The sequence below is a fragment of the Talaromyces rugulosus genome, chromosome II, assembly GCF_013368755.1.
Source record: "Talaromyces rugulosus chromosome II, complete sequence".
Classification (NCBI taxonomy): domain Eukaryota; kingdom Fungi; phylum Ascomycota; class Eurotiomycetes; order Eurotiales; family Trichocomaceae; genus Talaromyces; species Talaromyces rugulosus.
The window spans coordinates 5,232,912-5,256,701 of NC_049562.1; the positions used below are offsets into that span (position 1 = coordinate 5,232,912).

The 23,790-nt window shown below is 48.3% G+C and overlaps 8 protein-coding genes across 8 annotated transcripts; 4 read left to right on the plus strand and 4 right to left on the minus strand.

Moving 5' to 3' along the window:
• Positions 1 to 71: 71 nt before the first annotated feature.
• Positions 72 to 1,592, minus strand: TRUGW13939_04275 (uncharacterized protein; the record flags this gene model as incomplete). Its single annotated transcript, XM_035487452.1, has 3 exons — positions 72 to 278; positions 330 to 1,481; positions 1,542 to 1,592. 3 exons carry the CDS (start codon positions 1,590 to 1,592, stop codon positions 72 to 74), a joined length of 1,410 nt encoding a protein of 469 aa, XP_035343345.1.
• A 708-nt stretch (positions 1,593 to 2,300) lies between these two features.
• On the plus strand, positions 2,301 to 4,232 carry TRUGW13939_04276 (uncharacterized protein; the record flags this gene model as incomplete). The annotated part of the gene is made up of 5 exons (XM_035487453.1): positions 2,301 to 2,610; positions 2,668 to 3,369; positions 3,445 to 3,868; positions 3,919 to 4,172; positions 4,225 to 4,232. The coding sequence occupies 5 exons, from the start codon at positions 2,301 to 2,303 to the stop codon at positions 4,230 to 4,232; spliced, it is 1,698 nt and encodes a 565-aa protein (XP_035343346.1).
• A 695-nt stretch (positions 4,233 to 4,927) lies between these two features.
• Positions 4,928 to 8,269, plus strand: TRUGW13939_04277 (uncharacterized protein; the record flags this gene model as incomplete). The annotated part of the gene is made up of 1 exon (XM_035487454.1): positions 4,928 to 8,269. One exon carries the CDS (start codon positions 4,928 to 4,930, stop codon positions 8,267 to 8,269), a length of 3,342 nt encoding a protein of 1,113 aa, XP_035343347.1.
• Positions 8,270 to 9,328: 1,059 nt separating this feature from the next.
• TRUGW13939_04278 (uncharacterized protein) lies at positions 9,329 to 10,299 on the minus strand (the record flags this gene model as incomplete). Its single annotated transcript, XM_035487455.1, has 3 exons — positions 9,329 to 9,741; positions 9,847 to 9,907; positions 9,970 to 10,299. 3 exons carry the CDS (start codon positions 10,297 to 10,299, stop codon positions 9,329 to 9,331), a joined length of 804 nt encoding a protein of 267 aa, XP_035343348.1.
• A 992-nt stretch (positions 10,300 to 11,291) lies between these two features.
• Positions 11,292 to 12,235, minus strand: TRUGW13939_04279 (uncharacterized protein; the record flags this gene model as incomplete). Its single annotated transcript, XM_035487456.1, has 3 exons — positions 11,292 to 11,719; positions 11,790 to 11,856; positions 11,906 to 12,235. 3 exons carry the CDS (start codon positions 12,233 to 12,235, stop codon positions 11,292 to 11,294), a joined length of 825 nt encoding a protein of 274 aa, XP_035343349.1.
• Positions 12,236 to 15,794: 3,559 nt separating this feature from the next.
• On the plus strand, positions 15,795 to 18,830 carry TRUGW13939_04280 (uncharacterized protein; the record flags this gene model as incomplete). The annotated part of the gene is made up of 3 exons (XM_035487457.1): positions 15,795 to 16,175; positions 16,232 to 16,394; positions 16,441 to 18,830. The coding sequence occupies 3 exons, from the start codon at positions 15,795 to 15,797 to the stop codon at positions 18,828 to 18,830; spliced, it is 2,934 nt and encodes a 977-aa protein (XP_035343350.1).
• Positions 18,831 to 19,043: 213 nt separating this feature from the next.
• TRUGW13939_04281 (uncharacterized protein) lies at positions 19,044 to 19,477 on the minus strand (the record flags this gene model as incomplete). The annotated part of the gene is made up of 3 exons (XM_035487458.1): positions 19,044 to 19,240; positions 19,317 to 19,403; positions 19,459 to 19,477. The coding sequence occupies 3 exons, from the start codon at positions 19,475 to 19,477 to the stop codon at positions 19,044 to 19,046; spliced, it is 303 nt and encodes a 100-aa protein (XP_035343351.1).
• A 619-nt stretch (positions 19,478 to 20,096) lies between these two features.
• Positions 20,097 to 23,647, plus strand: TRUGW13939_04282 (uncharacterized protein; the record flags this gene model as incomplete). Its single annotated transcript, XM_035487459.1, has 5 exons — positions 20,097 to 20,180; positions 20,245 to 20,279; positions 20,341 to 20,668; positions 20,733 to 20,992; positions 21,040 to 23,647. 5 exons carry the CDS (start codon positions 20,097 to 20,099, stop codon positions 23,645 to 23,647), a joined length of 3,315 nt encoding a protein of 1,104 aa, XP_035343352.1.
• Positions 23,648 to 23,790: the final 143 nt, after the last annotated feature.

The window sequence follows — 23,790 nt, forward strand, 5'->3', positions numbered from 1 at the left end:
TGTACAGAATAAACGCCACGCAGATATTTGGTCATAAAAAGACATCGTTATCAATATCCATAGTCTGTGCTTTATTTGCTTCCGAGAAGACCGAGCAGGTTGATGGACTTGGGTCGCTCAATCGGCAATCCGAGAGCTCGGCTCCAGATGAGTTGAGCCAGAGGACCCAGGGCACGGCTGACACCAAAGGTGACTGTGTAGTACAGAGGCTGGTGGAAGCCGTAGTGGTGGAAGAGAACACCAGACGCGGCGTCAACGTTGGGGTGGGGGTTCTTGGTCTACAGAGTTGTTAATGAAATGATAAATAGCAATTTTGAAAAGAAACATACCTTTCCGTGCTCAGTCAAAACGCCAGGGGCAATCTCAGAGTTCTTCTTGACAAGCTGGAAGACTGGGTTCTCAAGGAGGTCCTTTCTGGTGGAAGCAAAGTCCATCAAAGCTTCGAATCGAGGGTCAGGCTTGCGGAGAACACCGTGGCCGTAGCCGGGAACGACACGGCCGGAGCGGAGTGTGGTCCAAAGATAGTCTTCAACCTGCTTATCGGTGAACTTAGTGCCAATCTCAGCCTGCATAGCCAAGATCCAGCGAAGAACCTCCTGTGCAGCAAGACCGTGGAGGGGACCGGCAAGACCCAAGAGACCGGCGCTGTAGCTGAGGAAAGGATCGCTGAGAGCGCTGCCAACGAGGTGAGTGGCGTGGGCAGAGACGTTGCCACCTTCGTGGTCGCCGTGAAGAGCAAGGTACAGACGGAGGAGGTCGTGGAAATCCTCGTTCTGCTTGCCGCCCTTGCCGAGGAGCTCGGCAAAGTTGTAGGACCAATCTTGGTTGACATCAAGCTTCTGCGATCCAACAGCATCAATTTCATTGGGACGGAAGACGAGAGCAGCTACACGGGGAATCTTGGCGAGCAGAGAGATGCTGTCCTCGAATGTGGGCTCCCAGTACTCGGCCTTGTTGATACCTTGTTCATAAGCTTTGGCGAACTTTGACTCGGTGTTAAGAGCACCAACAGCAATGGAAAGCTGAGTCATTGGGTGCATGTCCTTGGGGAATGACTTGAACAGGTCGAGGATGTGCTGAGGGAGGTACGACTTCTCGGCGAGTTCACGAGAAAAGGCGCGAATCTGCGAGGTCGACGGGACCTTTCCGGTCAGGAGCAGCCAGAACATGGCTTCAGGAAGCATCTCAGTGCCGGAAGTTCCCTTGGGAAGCTCCTTCTGGCAGTCCTTGATGGTGCGGCCGTGGAAACGGATTCCCTCGTCGGCATCGAGGACCGAGCCCTCCCAGACCATGGCCTTGAGACCACGCATGCCTCCAATGACATTGGAAATCTTGACATCGCCAATGACCTCGTCGCCACGGGCTTTGACTTGTTTGAGAAGCTCACGCTTCTCGGGGATGACTTCCCTGAGGGTTGTCTTGAGGTCGGGCTCCGCAGTCGAGTATGTGCGAGAGAACCCAGCCAATGGGCGAGAGACAGACTGTGATTTCCCAAAAGATTAGCCTCGGAAGTTTGTAGAGTCAATTCCACGTATACTTACGCGGGCCAGCTTCAAGGCATGGCTGCTTGTTCTGGGGGTCAGCGAGAACATGGCGAAGAGATAGAATCTGGAGAGTGGATCGGCGGGGTATATCGATAGGAATCCGGGGTTGAAGGGTGGACAGAGGCTGTGAGCAGATTGCGCCGACTCGAGGGCAACAGCTAGAAAGCAAATGCTGAGCTGCAGAGATTATACCCAGAGAGCCGAGAAAAATAAATAGCTTCGCACGAAACAATAATGAAAGAAGTTGAGTGTGGCCGACCGACCGCCGCCGCGACTGCAAGCAGCAGCCGCTGGGGCCGGTTGGCCGCGGGGGAACGGGTCAAGCCCGCAGCCGAGGTCCTTCCTTCCTGGTGCGATCTTCGGTCCGAGTTTCGCTGCGCCACTCGCTTTTTATCTTTGCCAACAACACCGTGTGATTTTCTCCCACTAGGAACTATATCGATCTGGCAAAGCCTGCGCTTGGCCCCTGTAGCTAATTGACTCCTGATTGTCATCATTTGTACGTATGATCGTCTGTTCTGGCTTGGCGGGGCGGCGACCGAGCTAACTAGCGGTCGCTTTTCTGCCCGCGATCTGAACCTGGCTAACAACAGTCTCTTCTTGCTAGCACACGACCATCGCACATTGTCTCGTTTTATATTTGACTCTCACACACACACACGGATGATGATTCGAAACGTCTCGCGTCGACTCCCTCGACTTGCGTCTCGCCCAACGACTGTCGTTCGCAGAACCTTCGCTTGCGGTTATCCTCGGATGTCGGCGACACCGCTGCCTCCAGTTGACCATCCGGTATCAACAGCCCTTTCGTCCGACTCATTCCACTTGCTTTCGACGGCCGAACAAGCTGGTGCTGCTGAGGATGCTTTGTTCGAGAAACAGATCAAGGATGTAGAAGCCTGGTGGCAGAGTCCTCGATATGAAGGCATCAAACGCCCGTACAGCGCCGCCGATGTTGTCAGCAAGCGCGGATCGCTCCAGCAGGTCTATCCTAGCTCGATTATGGCACGGAAGCTTTTCAATCTTCTCAATAAACGAGCTGCTGAAGACGAGCCAGTTCACACGAGTAAGCACATCTTGGACCTGTAGTCCCACGACAATTCAATAGTAACATTTGGCAAAGTGGGTGCCATCGACCCCGTGCAGATGACCCAACAGGCTCCAAACCAGGAAGTTTTGTATCTTTCAGGATGGGCATGCTCGTCCTTGTTGACCAGCACCAACGAAGTCTCCCCTGACTTTGGCGACTATCCCTACAACACCGTGCCCAATCAAGTGGAACGATTATTCAAGGCCCAACAACTCCACGACCGCAAACACTGGGATACCCGGCGCAAACTTACCCCCGAGCAGAGACAAAAAACAGAATACATTGATTACCTGCGGCCCATAATTGCCGACGGAGACATGGGCCATGGAGGTCTCACCTCGGTGATGAAGCTTGCTAAGCTTTTTGCTGAAAAGGGTGCGGCCGCTGTCCACTTTGAAGATCAAATGCATGGCGGAAAGAAGTGTGGCCATTTGGCCGGCAAAGTCCTTGTCCCAGTCGGCGAGCACGTCAACCGACTGGTAGCTGCTCGCTTCCAATGGGATTTGATGGGCTCCGAGAACTTGGTGATTGCGCGCTCCGATGCGGAGAGCGGAAAACTGCTTAGCAGCGCCATTGATGTTCGCGACCACGAATTTATCCTTGGTGTCACCGAAGAAGGGGAATCGCTGGCCGAAACCCTTCAAGCAATGGAACGTGATGGGGCCCCAGGAGCGGAGATCGATGCATTTGAAAGCAAATGGGTCAAGGGCCACAAGCTTGTCACGCTTGACGAAGGTATGCACCCCTATGCTATTCCCATCTATCTGGCTCGCACATTTTGGCCATGGGACTGACACTGTTGTTTTCTAGCCGTCTATTCCCATCTACAACAAGAAGGGGCATCTGAGGATGCGATCAACAAATATAAATCCAGGGTGACCGAGAACCCCGATTTATCTCTGACGCAGCGCCGTGCTTTCGCCAATACCTTGACCAATAAACCCGTCGTCTGGTCTAGCGACATTCCTCGTACCCGCGAGGGCTTCTATCATTATAAAGCCGGGTTCCCTGCAGCCACCAAGAGAGCCAAAGAATTTGCTCCTTATGCTGATCTCCTCTGGGTTGAGACCGGTGACCCTAACGTCGAGAACGCTGCCCAGCTTGCTGCCGATGTCCATCAAGTCCACCCCGACAAGAAGTTTGTGTACAACCTCAGCCCGTCATTCAACTGGATGGCCCAAGGCTTCACTGAAGCGTCATTGAAATCCTTTATCTGGGATCTTGCCAAGCACAAGTACGACTCCCATCAAACTTCTAATGATACTGATGACTAACACCCAGCAGATTTGTCCTTCAGCTGATCTCCCTCGCCGGGTTGCACTCGAATGCCACGCTGACCACCGAACTCTCCCGCGCTTTCAAGGATGAAGGCATGCTCGCCTATGTGCGGCTCGTCCAGTCGCGTGAAAAGGAGCTGGGAGTCGACGTCCTTACCCACCAAAAATGGAGCGGAGCCCCGTATATGGATGGCATCCTCGGAGCTATTCAGAGCGGAAGCAGTGGAAGCAAGAGTATGGGAGAGGGAAACACTGAGAAAGGTGGGTTGTGTTGTTCCAAATGTCATGTCGCAACTGCTAACACTTCACCCAGGTTTCTAAAAACGTTGTTGACAGCAAATTGTATGCATTTCAGGCGTTGCTCCTCTGGGTTGTTTTGTGTACTCTTATATATGGAAGAGAATTGTAAAGACACATGTTTCAACAGCTATACCATGATACCATCATTATTACACGCAGTAGTCCGTAGTTAGTACCAAGTATGGGCTGTAACAAGTAACGATGTAAACACGCACTGCCAGCCAATCAGTTTGTAAGCCGGGCGGACGATGGCGGTTGATTGGCCCACAGATTTCAAGGCGGGGCGTGCCGATAAAAGATTAGAAAGAAAAAATAAAAAAATAAAAAAAAAGTCGATTAGCCCCGCGGCGACTCTTAACAGCGACACTCTCCCCTCTCCCTTTCCTCTCTCCTCCTCTCCTATCTTCTCTCCCTGGATCGTCCGGCAGTTTCACAGGGCGAAATACTCTCACAGGCCCTTTTATTCTCTTCCTATCCTTCCGGCATACCCTCAAAACTCGACACTGTGTACATATTCGCCCCTCAAGTGCCTGCCATTCAGGCGGCTTTAGGCACCAAATATATCCAGACGAATTTTTTTTTTTTGAACATTCTCGTGTATTCGTTTCGCAGCCACCAGCGCGCATAATCGTCGACTTCTAATTCGCATTATACCCGGATTTTGTTTCGCTCTACATAGTATGCCTCACCCTCTTCCAATCTCCGAAACTCCAGCCATGTCGATCGCAGTTTCAAAAACCCCGTCCGCGGTGCCTCCCACGAACGAAGAGATTTCGTCGCTTCTTAACACTATATTGGCGGCCCAGACTTCGCAACAGTCGCTGGACGCCTCCTATGCTCTCACCAACCTTCTTATCAACTCTGTTGGTTTCCGGGGGCTCCTCAGCCACAATATCCTGCCGGAAGTGAAGAAAGCCGCAGCCGACAAGAAAAATGGCGCAAAAAGAGAGAGTGCTATGCTTATAATCGGTGCCTTGTTCGAACAGTTTCCTCGCAAGGACCCACTCAGTGAAGTCGTTTTCCTCATTCAGGATGGTGGCGTTCTCAACCTTGCCTTGGACGCACTTTCCGACAAGGGAGCTGTTGTCCGTGATGCCGCCCAGTATGCTGTAGATGCTCTATTTGCTGGCCTCAAGGTTGAATCTCTCATCAACGCACTTCTCCCGGCCGTTCTCCGCTATCTGAGCAAAAGTACCGGCAAGTGGCAGGGCGCCGTGGGCGCCTATGCGCTGTTGGAAAAAATGGCCGATAAGGCTAAAATAGGCACTGGTACCAAGGATGAAGAACGCCAGAAGGACCTCCTCCGTGAGGCTATGGGAAATACTCTTAAGGAAGTGATTCCGGTTGTGGAATCGGGAATGCACGATCTCAAGAACGAAGTCTCCAAGCAGGCTCTCAAGACAATGACTGCTGTCACGACACTTATCACGAACGAAGATGTTCTTCCTCGAATTCCGCTACTTATCACGGCCATGGAGAAGCCATCTTCCGAGAGTCTTCAGAAGACAATCCACGCTTTGTCGCAGACTACATTCGTTGCCATTGTTACCTCTCCTGTCCTGGCGCTCTTGACGCCTCTTCTCGAGCGATCGCTCAACACGCCAACCACTTCTCAGGAAGTTCTCCGCCAGACCGTGGTTGTCGTCGAGAACTTGACAAAGCTGGTTCATGATCCCACTGAAGCTCGAACTTTCCTCCCCAAATTGAAGCCCGGTGTCCAAGGAGTCAAGGACCGTGCCTCCCTTCCCGAAGTCCGGGAGCTAGCTACCAGAGCTCTGGATGTGATCCAGAAAGCTATGGGTGACGGTCAAGGAGATGTGGCCGATGGCGCCGTTGTTAGGACCAGCCCAGAAGATGTGCTTAAAATTTTGGACGCCAGGATTATCGCTCATGGTGGTGCAGCACAGCCCGGCGAGGCGGCTTTCTTTGACAATGTCAAATCGTACATTGCCGGCATGGTCCGTGAAGATATCGATGTTAGAATGCTTGATCGTATTCCTGAATGTGTGGGGCCTTACCTGCGCACCTTGGTCCAGGATGGACAAAATGATGCCGTGGCTGCTGAAGTGCAGCAACACTTTATCGAGGAAGATCAGCGCAGGTTTGGTGTACCTGTCCAGGAAGATGACGGCGAGGTCGAGATCGTCAATGCCGACTTTTCTCTTGCCTACGGTGGTATGCTCCTGTTGTCTCACACCAACCTCCGACTCCTGAAAGGCCACCGCTACGGTCTATGTGGTCGCAATGGTGCCGGAAAGTCGACTCTCATGCGAAGTATCGCAAACGGAAAGTTGGAAGGTTTCCCTGCCAAGGAAGTTCTTCGAACCTGCTTCGTCGAGCACAACCAAGGCGAAAGTGCCGATCTCAGCATTTTGGAATTTTGCTCCAATGATCCCGAACTCCAGCAAGTCAGCAAGGATGAGATTTCAGCAGTTTTGTCTGAGTTCGGCTTCACTGACGGCCCGGAGGGCCGACAGTCGCAAAAGGTTGGATCTCTCTCTGGTGGATGGAAGATGAAACTCGCTCTTGCGCGTGCCATGCTTATGAAAGCCGATGTCCTTTTGCTTGATGAACCTACCAATCACCTGGACGTCGCCAATGTCAAGTGGCTGCAGGAGTACTTGAAATCGCACACCAATATCACGAGCTTGATCGTCAGTCACGACTCTGGATTCCTGGATGAAGTCTGCACCGACATTTATCACTACGAAAGCAAGAAGCTCGTTTGTTACAAAGGTAACCTAGCAGACTTTGTCAAGGTGAAGCCCGAAGGAAAGAGTTACTACACTCTTTCTGCATCCAATGTTCAGTTCAAGTTCCCTGCCCCGGGTATCTTGTCGGGTATCAAATCACAAACGAGGGCTATTCTGCGTATGACCAATTGCACATACACCTATCCTGGAGCCAGCAAACCGTCTCTTGAAGACGCCTCTGTTACTCTTTCTCTGTCATCACGCACTGCTATTATCGGAGGCAATGGTGCCGGAAAATCGACATTCATTAAGATGCTCACGGGTGAGACTGTTCCTCAGACTGGCCGAGTCGAAAAGCATCCCAACCTGCGAATTGGTTACATCAAGCAGCATGCTCTAGAGCACGTTGAAATGCACCTTGAGAAGACTCCTAACCAGTATTTACAATGGCGATACGCCAACGGTGATGATCGTGAGGTCTACCTCAAGCAGACCCGCATTCTGACCGACGAAGAACGCGAGCAGATGGAGAAACCTGTCGATCTTGGTGATGGCAGCGGCGGTCGTCGTATCGAAGCACTTATCGGTCGACAAAAGTGGAAGAAGTCATTCCAGTATGAAGTCAAGTGGGTGGGACTACTCCCCAAATACAACACTATGATTTCTCGGGAAACCTTGACCTCACTGGGATTCTCCAAGCTGGTTCAAGAATTCGACGACCACGAAGCATCCCGTGAGGGTCTAGGATACCGCGTTCTCGAGCCCAAGGTCATCTCCAAACATTTCGAGGATGTCGGTCTGGACCCTGAAATCGCCAATCACAATGAGATCTCGGGTTTGTCAGGTGGCCAAAAGGTCAAGGTTGTCTTGGCCGGTGCCATGTGGAACAACCCTCACTTGCTGGTTCTGGACGAACCCACCAACTTCTTGGATCGTGATTCTCTAGGAGGCTTAGCCGTCGCCATTCGCGACTACAAGGGTGGTGTTGTCATGATCTCTCACAACGAAGAATTTGTCGGTGCCCTGTGCCCCGAACAAATCCACATCGCCGATGGTCGCATCACCCATCGCACAAACGCGGCGGTCTCTCTCGACCGCTTCGAAGACAGCCAGCCTGGTTCTCCCGTGCCTGGTAGCGCCGTTGCCAGCACTGTTGCTAGCTCAGTCGTGTCCAGCGCCGCTGCGTCTGCCGCAAACTCTGGCGCTGAGGATACCGGAGAGTTGAAGTTCAAGGCCAGAAAGAAGAAGAAGCTGACTCGCGCTCAATTGAAGGAGCGTGAAGCCCGTCGACGTCTGCGTCACATTGAATGGCTCAACTCTCCCAAGGGAACTCCCAAGCCAGTGGACACCGATGATGAAGCCTAATTATGACTTTTTTTCCCCTTTGTTTTTTGTTTCATTTTTACGAATTTTGTTCTTATGTTCTAATTTTTAGAGGGCCGTGATGATAGACTTTCATTTTCATGGCTCATGTTATCAATATAGACCGGGCGGGCGTTTTTTGCTTTCTGTTTTCTTTTCTTTTTTTTTGGGATTCTGTCTAGAAACGGATGGCATTGAAAAAACGAAGCCATTCGTACCAAAATATTGATGATTTAAAAAAAATTTCTATGTCTATCTGTAAAACAACTTCATGGTCTTAATCACCATCTCTATTTAGATTCAGCATTCGTAAAGGCAATCTTTTAATGTAGGACAATGTAGCTACCGCATGAATGTCCGTTTGTTGTACTCCCTATCAGAAGCTGCTGCCATGTCAGCCAAACCTACAACACTCGCCACATCCAAAGGCTCTTCCTCCATCAATTGCCACCCTACCAACTGTACTGTAACAGACATTCAATCAAACAAGTCAAGGTCATTTAGATCGTCGTTTTTTTATCTGCATCGCGGACAGGTTTATACCCGGTGTCTGCGTGGTCGATTTCTTTATCGACGTGGGTGATGGGGATGGTGACAGCTGTGTAATCGCGAAGATTGTAGATAGCGAGATAGCCCTATGGTCTAAATATAGGAATTAGCAAGGATGGCCCCGTCAAGATTTCAAAGAGAGGGTTATTGGATAAAGTCATGTGGGAAGCTGGTTGATCCGCCAGCTGGTAGCAGAAGAGCATCGATGGGACGTTGTGTGCTGGTCAATTTGGTCATGTTGGCCCAGTATGAGAGGTATCTATCTTTCAATTCTTTCCAGTCTCTGTATGGAATCCATGAAGTTTATAGAAGGACTGAAAACTTATCATCGTAAACTAATAAAAGATAGTCAAGTCGATTAAAATTTTTGTTTTTCAAAAAAAGGTGAGAATGAACTAAGGCATCTTGATTTCATACACACATAACCCTAAAAGCAAATCAACCAACATTAAAAGCATTGACAATAGCAAAATAAACACTATATAAAGCCAAAGAAACATAATAAGCAAAAAACTACCACATGCAATCTCGTGCAATGACATCCATTAGATTCGCAGCCTTGAGGGCATTTGCTTTCCCTTCATTATCCACCTTCACACCTTCTACTGCTACACTAAACGCCTTTTGCCAGAATCTCCACCTTTCAAGTCCTATTATGGGTCCTGTGTACAGTGGACCAGTGTTCCATGCTTTCGCTTTGTACTCAGTAATCTCCACAGGAAACTGGACAATCTCGTCGAATAGCAATTGACCTGAATATATGATCCACATTGCTGCAGCGCTGATAAATTCGCTATAATATTGTTCCCTGTCGTAGTCATCCTCCAGCCCATCTTTTATAACCCAGATTGCAAAGTTGATGCCGTTGAATATTCCTGCCGCCCAGGTCCGCGCGACAAATGAGCTCATGTTGACCGCAGATTCCCCTACTTAAATATCAGAATCTGGGTTTATTCAACGGCATTTATAGATGGGCCACAAGAAAAGGAATAGAGACAGTGGAGAGGCGTTAAAGAAGGGGACAAACGTACATGGAAACCACTCGCGCAAAGTTATTTTCGTGTCGAACATACTATAGCGAAAGGTGCAATCCTAATTATTTTAAAATAACTATCAGTAAATAAGCTGAATGTTAGAGAGTATGTTCTGTTTACCTCTTCTATATAGCATGATTGTACCCTGTCGCATGCTGCCAGACGCTTTAAGAGTCTCACAAAGCGGACCTGAGCTGGATGATGGTACGGAATCTGTTCGGCCACCTCGAGGAACACACAGGAAAACAGATCCGGCTGATCCGCATTGAACCTTTTGCCTTCTTCGCTGGGGAGCATTTTAAGTAATTGTATCGCGGCCTGGTTCATGTTCAAATCGCCGTCTGGCTCCAGGTAACGCTTGAGAACATGAAACGCATTCCAGCTAGAATAACCGGCGACCTCCTTCGAGTCACGGTCTTCTTCGTCTATTTTGAGGCTGAGGGCTGCCATTTGCAAAAATGTAGCGAGTGCATGTAATGGAGTTTGGTAAAATAGATCTGACGGGGTGATTGTGTATGGTTATATGCTCGATACATGTTGAGAGCGTGAGCCCCGTTTGCCTCTCTGTGCCACTCATTAAGCGCCTTCTATAATTACTTTGTTTTTTCTTTGTTTCTCTTGAACTCAGTGTTCTGCCTAATGCAAAGTAAAACCTGCCACTCACTGCAGATAATTAAGCGCCGGGCCCTAAAGTAGCTCCCTTCGTGTAAGGCAATCAACTCCGCTCCCGCTATGCTCCTGAAACGTTTAGTGTCTGAAAGTAAAATCCTGGATATCCCGCCAGCGCTTAGCAGGGGTGTGCATTGATTAATTTTCCATGACATGGCTTCTTGCTGCTGTTTATTGGGTCCTGTTCTTTTAGCCCAATGAGGCTGGCGGCAAGGCATCATCAATACGCGTTGAAATTTTATTTTGGGGTCAATACATACTTGAATCTCTTTGTTCAGTAATTGTGGCGCAGACTACATGTATGGACAGTTCTGATTGTTTAGCAAGGGCTTGTCTGAAAGATGTACAAGTGTAGAGGAGGGCGTTTACATATTTGTATATAACAAAGCTTTTGAAAATCCAACTTTTTTGTAATTATAGTACTTTATATTTCATATAATTCACGTGCAAATATTTAATATCCTTATATGCGAAATGTTAGTCCGATATTCTTCTACAAGCCTTTTGCCTGAGTCAAGAGTAGCTAGCCCCATCTATCTACCACTATATTTATCGTTCCCGAAATGATTAAACGCTGGTCATCACCAACTAATAAAGATATTTTAGTTGACCAAGACGTAATAAAAGTGACCTTAGATATTGAACTAAAACATCCTGCTTTCATACACGCCGAATAACCCTAAACCAAAACCAACTAACATTGAAAGGAAAACAACAAAAATAACACAAGATAAAGCCAGGACTTGAGGCAAAAATAATATAAACGCGTAGCACTACCACTTGCAATCCCGTGCAATGACATCCATCAAGTTCGCAGCTTTTAGAGCATTCTTTTTACACTCATCGTTCGCCATTGAGCTTTCTGCAGCGGCAGTAAAAGCTTTCTGCCAAAACTTCCACCTTTCAAGTCCTATAATAGGTCCTTTATATAATGGACCACCACTCCATGCGCTCTCGTAATAGTCATCACCATCAATATTCCTTGGAAACTGGACAAGCTGGTCGAATAGCCATTGGCCAGCACATATGATCCACATAGCTGACGCGCTAATAGCATCATTATGATATTCTTCCTTGTCGCCATCATCCTCCAGGCTGTCTCGCATAGTCCAGATTGCATAACTGAGACCGTCGAAATACTGAAGTATTTCGGTAGTTGAAAGACGTGCGACGAATGCGCAAAAGTTGACTTTGTCAGACCCTGATTACACATTAGCATTCGAGATTACTTGAAAAGGTATTGAAGAGAAAAAATATAATATAATACATACATGGAAACCACTCGCGTAGAGTGACTTTGAGGAAACCCATAGTGTTGTAAAAAGAGTATTTGTAATCCTACAGCAAATATCAGTAATTTCCTTGTCATGGAACAAAGTTAGATTACCGAATGGGCAGTTTGAAGTGTCATTTTGTCCGTTCTCCCCAGGTGCTTGGAAAGGTTCAAAAGGCGAATCTGCGATGGGTGATGGTAAGGAATTTGCTTGGCAACATCGAGAAGCACGCAGCCTAGCATGTCCGGCTGGCCGGAAAGCTTCTTATTATCTGCACTAGGGAGAATATCGTATAAAAGTTCGGCAGCTTGCTCATCAGAGAGGTCGCTGCCGGGCTCCAGATAGTGTGTGAGAATACCAAAAGCCTTCCAGTCAGAATAACGGCCATATACCTTTTTCACAGTAGGGTCTGTTTCGTCTATCTGGAGATTAAGCGCCGCCATTTTGCAAACGCAGCAAGAGTATGCAGTGAACTTTGAAAAAAGTAGAGAATGATAGAGATCAGACTAGTTTTGTAGGAAAAAGTCAGCCCGATTATATGCTCAACAGGGGGATGATGCATAGGTAACCCTAACCCTAACCCTACCCCACCCACCCCTAGCCACTCCGGTCACTCTCAGCCAGTCATTAAGCGCCGCATCTATAATTAGATTGTTCTCTATATTTAATGAAACAATGAAACTAGATTAAGCTAATTATAGCAAATCAATAAACACTGATCAAACTCAGATAATATTAGTGCGTATATATCACATAGATTGACTACCTAACAGACCTCTGGCCTTTTGGTGCAGCTGTCAATAACATTGAAGTAATTCCAAGACAATAACATGTAGATCGAGGAAACTTGATCCAGTGCAAGTTTACATTAACTCCCAGTTTGATATTCTTTTAAAAGCCCTTTGCCTGCGTGAGCAGCCAGTCCCATCTATCAATCCACCACTGTATTTGCCGTTCACGGAATGTATCATCTTCCACATGCAAATTGAGCGTATTCGAGAGCGTGGCATTGTACACCATATTCTGTTTTGATTTTGTATACTCTGGCCAATGTGGGATCCACTCAAGTCCGTGATGATTCGGATTCTTGCTTGACGCAAAACTAACCAAGGTAGCCCTGATTGCATAACTCACCTTCTTCATCGACGTTACGTTCTGCACAGGTAAGTATGGTGTGTATGGGACGAATGGAATACCAAAATCGAAGCCGAGATCGCTGCCGTGTTGAGCAAAGCCAAGTCCAAGTCCAACAGAGTCATTATGAATCGGGAATCGCCATGGGTCAGTGTCGAAGCGGTAACTGTATACTGGAGCTCCGCCACTACCGGCACCCCAGAGTTGAGCTGTCTTGCGGCGACCAGACATGGACTAGAAATTTAACGTTAACTTTTCTTTAAGGATCTTGTTTGTTTCAAGTCACTCACACTCCAATCCCCACCAATGGCGTACCCGACTCGACTATAATTCCCAGCCGTGAACCCAGCCTTTTCAACCGCAGAAACCCAATCAAAGTCGAGAGGCTGTGAATAAGGTGGAAGCGAGTCCAATTCGGAGTATAGAGAAACAAGCTCATTTGAAATACTGGAATTCAGAGCAAATTTCGCTTGTACTAGACTGGAAAGCTCGGCGCTTGTATTTGCGTTATTGGTAAACGTTGTTAGGCCTTCGTCCGAGTTGGACCCGACAAGAAGGGCTATTGGTGCCATTTGTTGCTTTTTGAATTGAAATCCCGCAGAGTTTCTGAGGAAATTGCCATCAATTACGGGGCGGAAGTCGGATCCAGAATTTGCAGTGTATAAGCTTGAATTGAAGGTCGCCAGATCCACTGCCAATTCTCATCGTCAGTATAAACTCTTGATCGAGTAGGAATTCAGAAATAATATAAAGATATACTAACAATTCCTCAAACAGTCAATAACGTCGATCGAAGAATTGCAGCCTGTTGTCTCAATAACACTGTCAAAGTACGCCTGCTGTTGAGGCATGGTCCCCATAAAGGGAGAGTAGGCAGTGACACTGGAAATAATTCCGGCATGAAACAGTCCAGAGTTCTGCCCACCATAAGCTTGGGCTAGAAGCTCAACACTCAGGCCGCCAGACGATTGACCCCAGATGGTGACGCGGGATTTGTCTCCACCGAAGCCTTCGATGTTTTCTAGAAAATCGTTGTAAGTAAATGATTCCATATTTTAAACTTATAATAGATAAATACCTTGAATCCATTCCAGTGCCTTCCATAAATCACGAAGACCAAGATTACTGATACCTTCTCGGACAGTGAGTTCACTGTTGAGATAGCCAAACCCAGACAACCGGGAATTAACCGTAACAACAATAACGGGCATTCCAATCTCCATTGAAGTTTCTACCAAATAGCTACCGTTAAACAACGGATCGCGAATGGCTCCTTGATAAAATCCACCTCCGTAAATCCATACAAGCACTGGCAAGCTCTGGCCTGGGTATGCCCCAGTGGGTCTTACGAGGTCCAGATTGAGGCAGTCTTCGCCGACACTCCATCCCCAGTTATTTTGAGTTCCTGCACCAGGGCAAGTTAGGCCGTATTCTGTAGCAGGGCGGGTTCCGGTCCATGTCTCCTTGAGAGAAGTTGGAAGCTGCAGGCGAGACGCATGGGCATATGGTACGCCGAAGAATATTTCACTCGAGAGCTGCGGAACCGAAAATCCTTTATCTATTCAAAGCCAAGGAGTCAGAAGCAGCGCTATGCAAATAAGTACTTTCACCGTATGTCAGAAGCTTACAGGTGCCATTCGATGTATAGCCAAGAGGACTCTTGGAAGCTATAGCCAGAGAACCAATTCCGCTTAAAACGCCTACAGTCAACAACCAATTCCTCCACATTTTCGAAATTGAGACAGATTCTTTCCAGTTTTACATATTACAACAGAAAAACAATTCGAGAGAGACGAAAATAATGTGATGACGACCCGGGGTAAGTCCGGTCAACGACCCACTTTGCGGAGAGAACGCGGAGCGGATAAGTCCTTATCCAGTCTATGATTTCTAGAAAAGCACGATTCATGCCATGTTGAATGTGGATATGAAGGTTTTTTGGAGCCCGATATCTCTCCAAGCTAGATATCCGATGCTGTCCAAGATACCTTTTGAAGCGCCATGCCAGAAAACCCATCTTGAAATACACCCACCGTACCAGGACGTGGCTCCAAATGTTGCTCTATGCGAATAAACAATTAAATTTGAGCGCTCAATCGATTGACACTTAATTCGAGGGGAGCGGTAATTGGTACGTTCCCAACGTTGTATTTCGCTGTCAACTGGTGTCGTGCATGCAGAAACTTTATCCGGGCTGTTGTAGTCCACTTCTAGGACTTGAACCTCCCCTTTCGTCTTGGGAACCATTTTGGTGACAAATGCAATGGTTTTTTGTACCGACTGATGACTTGTGTAACCATATATGGATCAATTGATCCAAAATTCTGATGTATCAACTTCCATAAATGGTCTTCCCGGTCTGTTGTGCTAAGCGTTGATCCATAGAAACAGGCTGCCATTAGACCCTGGATATACCACTGCAAACAGGAACCTCGGAACCCCTTCCGCTGCACTATCCATGCATGATCGGCAAATAGCGAAGGTGAAGTAAATCAGGACGATTGCAATACAAACTGACTCGGATCCGCGAGTGGGCGTGGCAAAAGCAGGAAGGGCCCTGATTGGACAGCGACTGCACAGCACCCACGGCGGTCAAACAGCTCGTCTGCGCGATACTTCAATCTGCATTGTTAAACAAACCGGTTGGGTCGCAATGAACGCCTTGCATCGCATTACCAGCACTGTGCATAAGCGTGATCAGCTGTAGAATATCCACCGATCGAGAGTGTCTGTTGTGCGTGCCCCGAAGACATCCAGACTTCCGCGCAAGGCAGCCGCAACATCGAACAACCTCGAGTGGCAACAGCCTCTGCACCATCGCGACTTCTCACTGCGACAGACTGTCAGTCTCCAGAAGAAGAAGGCAGAATGGCAAGCACAAAGTATCAGCCCGTGTCGCAGGGGGGCAGCGTCGCCCCCGACCCTCTCTCGCCGTCCGCCGACGAGCAGCTCAATCTCATATCGAAACACGACAATGATCAGAACTGGCATTCATTAGACGATATCGACGCGTCCGACCTCTCTGAAGACGATGAGGCAGGTGACACGATGCCCTCCTTACTCAAGCAAAACCCATATGAGCGTGACAACTTCGCTTCCAAGCTGCGCAGGGCGGCCACCGTCTTGAAAGCATTCATTATCAGGAACTGCCTAAGTCTGATCGCGACGGCTGGCATTATTTTTATCTTTTTGCCGTTACTTGTATATCAACGCACTATCAGAAACTTCTTCTGGGGGAAAATTACTTATGTCAGTACTCGTATCCTCTCTTCTACGCGGATGCTTGGTGCTGACGGCCACGACAGGAAGCACCCCCCTGGTACCCGTCCCCCCATGGCGGCACGTCGGAGGCCTGGGCACACAGTTACCAAAAGGCCAAGGTGATGGTACAGAATATGACCCTACCGGAAAAGGTCAACGTCACAACCGGTGTTGGGTGGTCGATGGGACTGTGCGTGGGCAATACTGGTAAGCATAGTACGATTAGTTTGATATGCGTACTGATTCGGTCAAGGTCCTGCTATTGAAGCCGGTTTTCCTTCCTTATGCCTTCAGGACGGTCCCTTGGGGATCCGTTTTGCCGACCAAATAACGGCCTTTCCCGCTGGTCTCACAACGGCAGCTACCTGGAATAGGACACTATTTGAAGAACGCGGTTACGCGCTTGGACAGGAGGCTCGGGGTAAAGGCGTAAATGTCCTTCTGGGTCCTTCAATGGGGCCGCTCGGCCTGGCGCCAGCTGGTGGCAGGAATTGGGAAGGCTTTTCTCCAGATCCTGTCCTTAGCGGGATTGCAGCAGCAGACACCATCAAAGGCATTCAGAGAACCGGGGTCATGGCGACGGCCAAGCACTTTGTCCTCAACGAGCAGGAACACTTTCGACAGGGAAGAGAATGGGTCCTGCCAGATGCTATATCCTCCAATATTGACGATCGGGCTCTCCATGAAGTCTTCGTCTGGCCTTTTGCAGAAAGCATTCGCGCGGAAGTTGCTAGCGTGATGTGTTCGTATCAAATGGTCAACAATTCATATGCATGCGGTAACAGCAAACTTTTGAACGGTATTCTTAAGGATGAACTAGGGTTTCAAGGATTCGTTCAATCGGACTGGCTCGCTCAACGCTCCGGGATCATTAGCGCGCTTGCTGGTCTTGATATGTCGATGCCAGGAGACGGCGTCGCTTGGGCCAATGGCGATTCTTTGTGGGGAAAGCAGCTGACAATCGCCGTTCTCAATGGAACCATGCCTATGGACCGTTTAAATGATATGGTGACTCGCATCGTGGCAGCCTGGTACCAATTGGGCCAAGACGAACCTGGAGACAATCCGACCTCCCCCAACTTCTCTTCCTGGACAAATGAGGAATACGGTCATCTCTACGAAGGATCAGGCGACAAAGAAATGGGGAAGGTGAATGACTTTATCAATGTCCAAGGCAGTGGAGACGGGGCCCACAGTATCACGGCCCGCAGGGTTGCCGCCGAGGGCACAGTGCTTGTAAAAAACGAAGATGGCATCCTTCCTCTAGACCCCCAAGGACCACGTTCAGCGTCCCGGCAGACATATCGTGTAGGGATCTTTGGAGAGGATGCCGGTCCTGGGAAAGGCCCAAATGCTTGTGCAGATCGAGGTTGCAATCAAGGAACTCTAGGTTCCGGCTGGGGCAGCGGTGCAGTTGAATTCCCTTACCTCATCACGCCTTATGATGCCTTGAAAGGTTCTTTCGATGCGAATAAGGTAGAGGTTCAAGGGTTCTTGACAAACGAAATCACGGATAAGATTCTTGAGAACCACGATTTATGCCTAGCTTTCGTCAACTCGGACTCTGGAGAAGGGTATTTAAAGTGGAGTGATGTCAGAGGCGATCGAAACGATCTCTACCTGCAAAAGTACGGTGATGAATTGGTCCAGAAAGTTGCCAACAATTGCGGTGGAGAAAAGGGAGACACTGTTGTTATTGTCCATGCTGTTGGTCCCGTGGTGCTGGAGAATTGGATTGAGCACCCGCGAGTAAAGGCCGTCGTTCTCGCTCATCTACCAGGTGAAGAGAGTGGAAATGCCTTGGTAGATGTTTTGTTTGGGCGAGTCGATGCCAGTGGTAGACTTCCCTATACAATCGGCAAAACCCTCGAAGACTATGGAGAAAGTGCCCAGGTGTTATATTTCCCGAATGCTGTCGTGCCGCAGGTGAATTTCACGGATGGATTGTATATTGATTATCGCTACTTTGACAAAAACGACATCAGTCCCCGTTACGAGTTCGGATTCGGACTGTCATACACGACCTTTGAACTCTCAGAGCTTGTTATTTCTCCCGTTCGAGATAAATCGCTATTACCAGCACCTCGTCCTCAGGCGCCTGTCGCGGTTCCGGAATACAGCAAGCAGAAACCGGATGCAAAGTCTGCCTTGTTTCCACCGGGGTTCAAGAAGTTACGTAAATACATTTATCCATATTTGTCTGATCTCTCGGAGATCAAGCAGAAGGACTTTGAATATCCCAAAGGCTATAAAAATAAGCAGCGCCCATCTCCTGCTGGAGGTGGCGCAGGTGGAAATCCGTCGTTGTATGAGACGTTTGTTATCGTGACGGCCAATGTGACCAACACCGGCAACCGAACTGGACAAGAAGTTGTCCAACTATATGTCTCCTTTCCCGACAACGTCGAAGACCGGGATGATAAATTCCGGGACGCGATTGAATTCCCCGTGCGCGTCCTGCGCGCCTTTGACAAAGTCGAGGTTGAGCCAGGCGAAACAAAAAAGGTCGAGTTTTCGTTAACGCGGAAGGACCTGAGTTTTTGGAGCACTCGCCGACAGAACTGGGTGATGCCTGTGGAGGGTACATTCAAGATTGACGTGGGTCGAAGCTCGAAGGATCTGCCTCTGCAGGGAGAGTATTGAGTCGAGTCTTTCGTTTAGAATATTGATTAAGCGGTAGCGGGTTTTTATCTTCATTGAACAGTTGTCAGTCTGTTGTATATGTTCCGTATTGTTGAAATAATATCATAGCTGAATCTCTTGATGCTCATATTTCCAGTCAAGATAAGGGGGGTAGGTACATAATTGTTGGATTTAGCTATTAACATCAATTGATAGTCCCCGCCTATAAAACTACTACACTTGCATATCATATACAAGCGTGTCCGTGCAAAGAACTTCCCGAATCTTGTGAACAACCAAATGTGCGGGGTGCGATGCATAATCAAGCACGTTCTGTTCCGTATCCAAGACAGCCATCACGCCCATGTCAAATCCCTGTGCTCGATGCGCGGTACTCGCGAGTACACCGCCCATTTGGAATGATCGAAGACCTGGATGTAGATGATATATGATTAACGGACCGAGAGATCAACTTTTTATACAACTGGGGGAATTAATCATATGTACCTGGTATTTGGCCAACCATGGCCTCACCGGCAGTTCGCATCTCGGCGAGCTGAGCGTCGGTCACGCCGGGCTTGAGTTTGAATATCACTATATAATTTAGAAACCAGACCTTTTTTTTAAGTCTGTATATGAGATGTCTTACCAATGTGCAGAATAGGCATTTTGGGTCTGGTATGTTGTTTTTATTGTTTTTCAAAATTAATTCCAACGAACAAGAATACTCCGCTTTATCAATTAATACAAGGTCAGCAGAGTATTCAAATGTTCGGAGGAATTCCGGAGGGATCGGAGTTCATCCCGGGCACTGCAACTGAAACAATACATGTATTACTCCAATATAGGACAGCATAGTTAATAGTCGGCACCAATGCAGACAGGAAAACCTTGTTATTAATTATTAAATGCATATGGAAAACTAATACCGGATTAATAGGCAGTGGAAAAAGTAAATGATAAGAAATTAAGCTTTTAAACATATCTTCCAACTGACCAATAGTAACCTATATACAGACCCACATAATATATCTAGATTAAGACTAGCGCATATGTGCAATCTCCCCGCATGCAGCCAATCAATCTTGTTGGGCACACGCGGTCTAGACCATCCGCTGTCGGCCTGCTTGGCCTGCTTGGCTTGCGGGCAACACAAGCGAAACCTCGACTTCACATGTTCTTCTCTCTTCTTCATCCGATTTTTTTTTTTTTTTTTCAATCTGCTGCTGCTGCTCTGTCGACAATATCATGTTACTAGCAACAATATACCCACAGCACTTGGTTTGAATGCGGATTCCCATCGCCTTGCAGCTTGGGCTGCTGGTGCTGGTTACTTCATTGGTGGGACTGGCTGTCATCTCTATTGCAACTGTACGTTGAACATGTTTTGCTATTGTCTGGTTGTCGATGCTCACTGGGGTTCTCTATGATATAGTGGGAAAATAACTACCGTTTTGTCACTGGGGTCAAGTTCGTTTTCTCTAGTTTTTGGATACGCTTGTCATTTGCAGTGTACTGACTAATTATACAGATCACAAGGTCTGGTTTTGACAGCATCCCTCAAAGCAGGCCAGATTGCTTCGGATCTGCAGCTCATTCAGGCAACCTGCACGACCGTTGCTACTCGCCTCTTGATCCAGAACGCACTGAAGAGGTTCTACGGTGGAAACAACACAGACGCAAACTGGACGAATGCTATCACCGATTTAGATTCTGCGCTGGGCAGCCGGGGCTATGCAGCCCTTTATCAGACGATTATATATTCCCGAAATGGTGCTGGTAATTCAGACGGACTGGTAAATGTCACGAGTGCGGTGGGAAGAGCGATTTCTCTCCCGTACACCTATGCAAACGGATCTGTCAGTATCATATTTTCAGTCTTTTTTTTTCTCGTCACACTGACCGGCGGATCGTTTTATTCAGGCTGTGGCCCTCGGCGATCCTGGTCTTGGATACCCTCCTGCGCTGTATCCCAACATAACATATACCTTTTCCGATGGCGTGGATCCTCAAAATGCAACGACTAACGAGACATCCGCAAAAGCATTCCCGAACTTCCCCTTAAACTCAAGCTCCGTTTTGTTGCTAGGGCCGCTGCATGTCAATGCCAGTTTCTCGTTGCTCTCGTTTACCTTGCCCATTATCAACAATACATCAAATACGGATATTCTAGGATATGCGACGTGAGTATGCTCACTCCGGTTTTTGATTCTCTGCTCACCGAATTCAGATTTATTGCCAGTGCTTCTAGCCTTCAATCGACACTGGAAAACCGCGATTATATCGACAACACTGGCTTGGTACTTCTCGTGGGTCCTGCCGATCAGTCGAACCTTTTCCTAGGGGGTTCACTCCCCACAGTAGGAGAGAGCAATTACAACGACACAGCCCTAGAAGATGAGTTGGCAACATACGTTTTCTTGCCGTCTGTAATACCAGGCCAAGTCGACCGACATAGCCAATACCGCCAGTCCAGTACTTCGTTTGCGTTAAAGAGTTACCCAGAAGTCCTCAACATACTCGCTCATCCAAAATCCACGTCTAATCATGTGACAAGCTCTCTAGACACCAAAAACGAACAAGGATGTGACGTCGCCATTGGAGTTGCTCGCCCACCCACCGATGCAGTAGATTGGGTGGTGATAATGGAAGAGACACACTCGCAGGCGTTCGCCCCAGTCGCCAAACTACGGAAAATTGTGCTGGCTTGTGTCTTTGGAACGGCAGGGTTCATCGCGTTGGTTGTGTTTCCGCTGGCACATTACTGTATCACCCCGATCAGGAAGCTGAAGTCCGCTACTGAAAAGGCGATTCAGCCGGCACCGCAAGATCCACACGCAAGTACGGACTCGGTCAATAATTCCGGGTTTGCGAATGGTCACGGTGCCCATCCGCAAATCGACAGAGTCAATGGGTTTTTCGTCACTTTGAAGAATGCCATATACGGCAGATGGCGTACGCCACAGGACCCAGACAGTGAAGACGGCCAGAGGCCGTTTAGGGTGCCACTCAAAGTCAAACAATCCAAGCATTTTATAACGGATGAATTGACCGAGTTAACGAGCACGTTCAACGAAATGTCTGATGAGCTGATGGTTCAATACACTAGACTCGAGGAACGCGTTGTAGAGCGGACGCGCGAGCTTGAGATTAGCAAAAGGGCAGCGGAAACGGCCAATGAAAGCAAGACTCTCTTCATTGCCAACATCTCCCATGAGTTGAAGACGCCACTGAACGGCATTCTCGGCATGTGTGCGGTTTGCATGGGCGAGGATGATCTTTCCCGAATCAAGAAATCGCTCAAAGTCGTGTACAAGTCGGGCGATCTTCTTCTTAACCTGCTGAATGATTTGTTGACTTTTAGCAAGAATGAGCTTGAACAGGCCATTCGGTTGGATGAGAAGGAGTTTAGTTTGTCTGATATCAAATCACAAATCTTGACCATCTTCGACAAGCAGGTCCGCGAGGGGCGTGTCAATTTCTCTGTGGATTTTTTTGGCGCGCCCAACGTGGCAGCAGATACGCTCTGCCGTGATAATCTGTCAGAGAAACAGCCGATTGTGCCCATAAGCTCTCCCGCTGGACCTCCCGGAACTGGTAGATTGAGCGATATGGTTCTATGGGGCGATCACCATCGGATTCTGCAGATTCTCATCAATCTCGTCAGCAACAGCCTGAAATTTACTCCCGAAGGCGGCAGAGTCGAGGTTAGGATCCGATGCCTTGGAGATTACGAAAGTCCGCGAGACAACAGCGCCAAAGTGTCGTTCGAATCCAGACATGGCTCTGGTTTTCGAGAGCGAACCCCGTCTTTCAAGTCCAGAGAGACAGAGCTTACTACGTTTACATCTGATCACTCTAGAGGCCGAGAGCCGGCTGTTAATTACAGGACATTGGAGTTTTCATTTGAGGTCGAAGACACCGGACCAGGTATTCCGGCTCATCTACAGCCGAAAGTCTTTGACCCTTTTATGCAGGGAGATCTTGGCTTGAACCGAAAATACGGTGGCACGGGTCTTGGGTTGAGCATTTCCTCCCAATTATCACGCCTGATGAAGGGGACGATCAATCTCGAGAGCACAATTGGCAGTGGAACTACATTTACTGTAAAAATTCCATTGAAATTTGTTAAAGAAATGGCTCCAAGCACGCGCAGCTCCAGTCTTGCCGGGTCCAGGCCGCAGAGCTATGTTCTACTCTCTGACGACCCCAACAGCCGACCAGCCACGGGCAACAGTCAGTCTGGGAAGTCTGCTGAAACCAAAGATCTGCAGCCTCGACTGGTCGGTCTCAGCCACTCATTTTTTGCAACTGCACGGCCGCGTTCACAATCACAACCACCGTCCACAACCACCGTCTCAGGGGTGACCAATGCTGCCGATACCCAATTCCAAGCTGGAAACACGACGGGGACTCCATCCTCACCACCATCTGAAAAGGGCTCGAGAATTCGAGTTCTCGTCGCCGAAGACAACGTAGTCAACCAAGAAGTCGTGCTTCGCATGCTGAAACTAGAGGATATATATGACGTGACCTTGGCCAAGGACGGGCAAGAAGCATACGACATAGTCAAAGCAGCCATGACCGAGGGGGGCAACAATTTTGATCTGATTTTGATGGATATCCAAATGCCCAATGTCGACGGGATCCAAAGCACACGGTTGATCCGGGAGATAGGCTATTCGGCGCCGATTGTGGCGCTGAGTGCGTTTGCAGAGGAGAGCAATATAAAGGACTGCATGGACAGCGGGATGAACATGTTTCTGCCAAAGCCGATTAGACGGCCGGCGTTGAAGCAGATGTTGAAGCGGTTTGCTACTATTGAAGAGGAAGAGTGATTGACGTCGCATTTACATCAATTGATATTTGTTGGGGGAGTTCGTATACGTTGGAACATTTGCATAGTATTTGTGGAACTGGCGTTGAATTTTTGGTGTTCGGGTCTTATGTTAATATGCATATTTTGGTCAGATATGAAGAT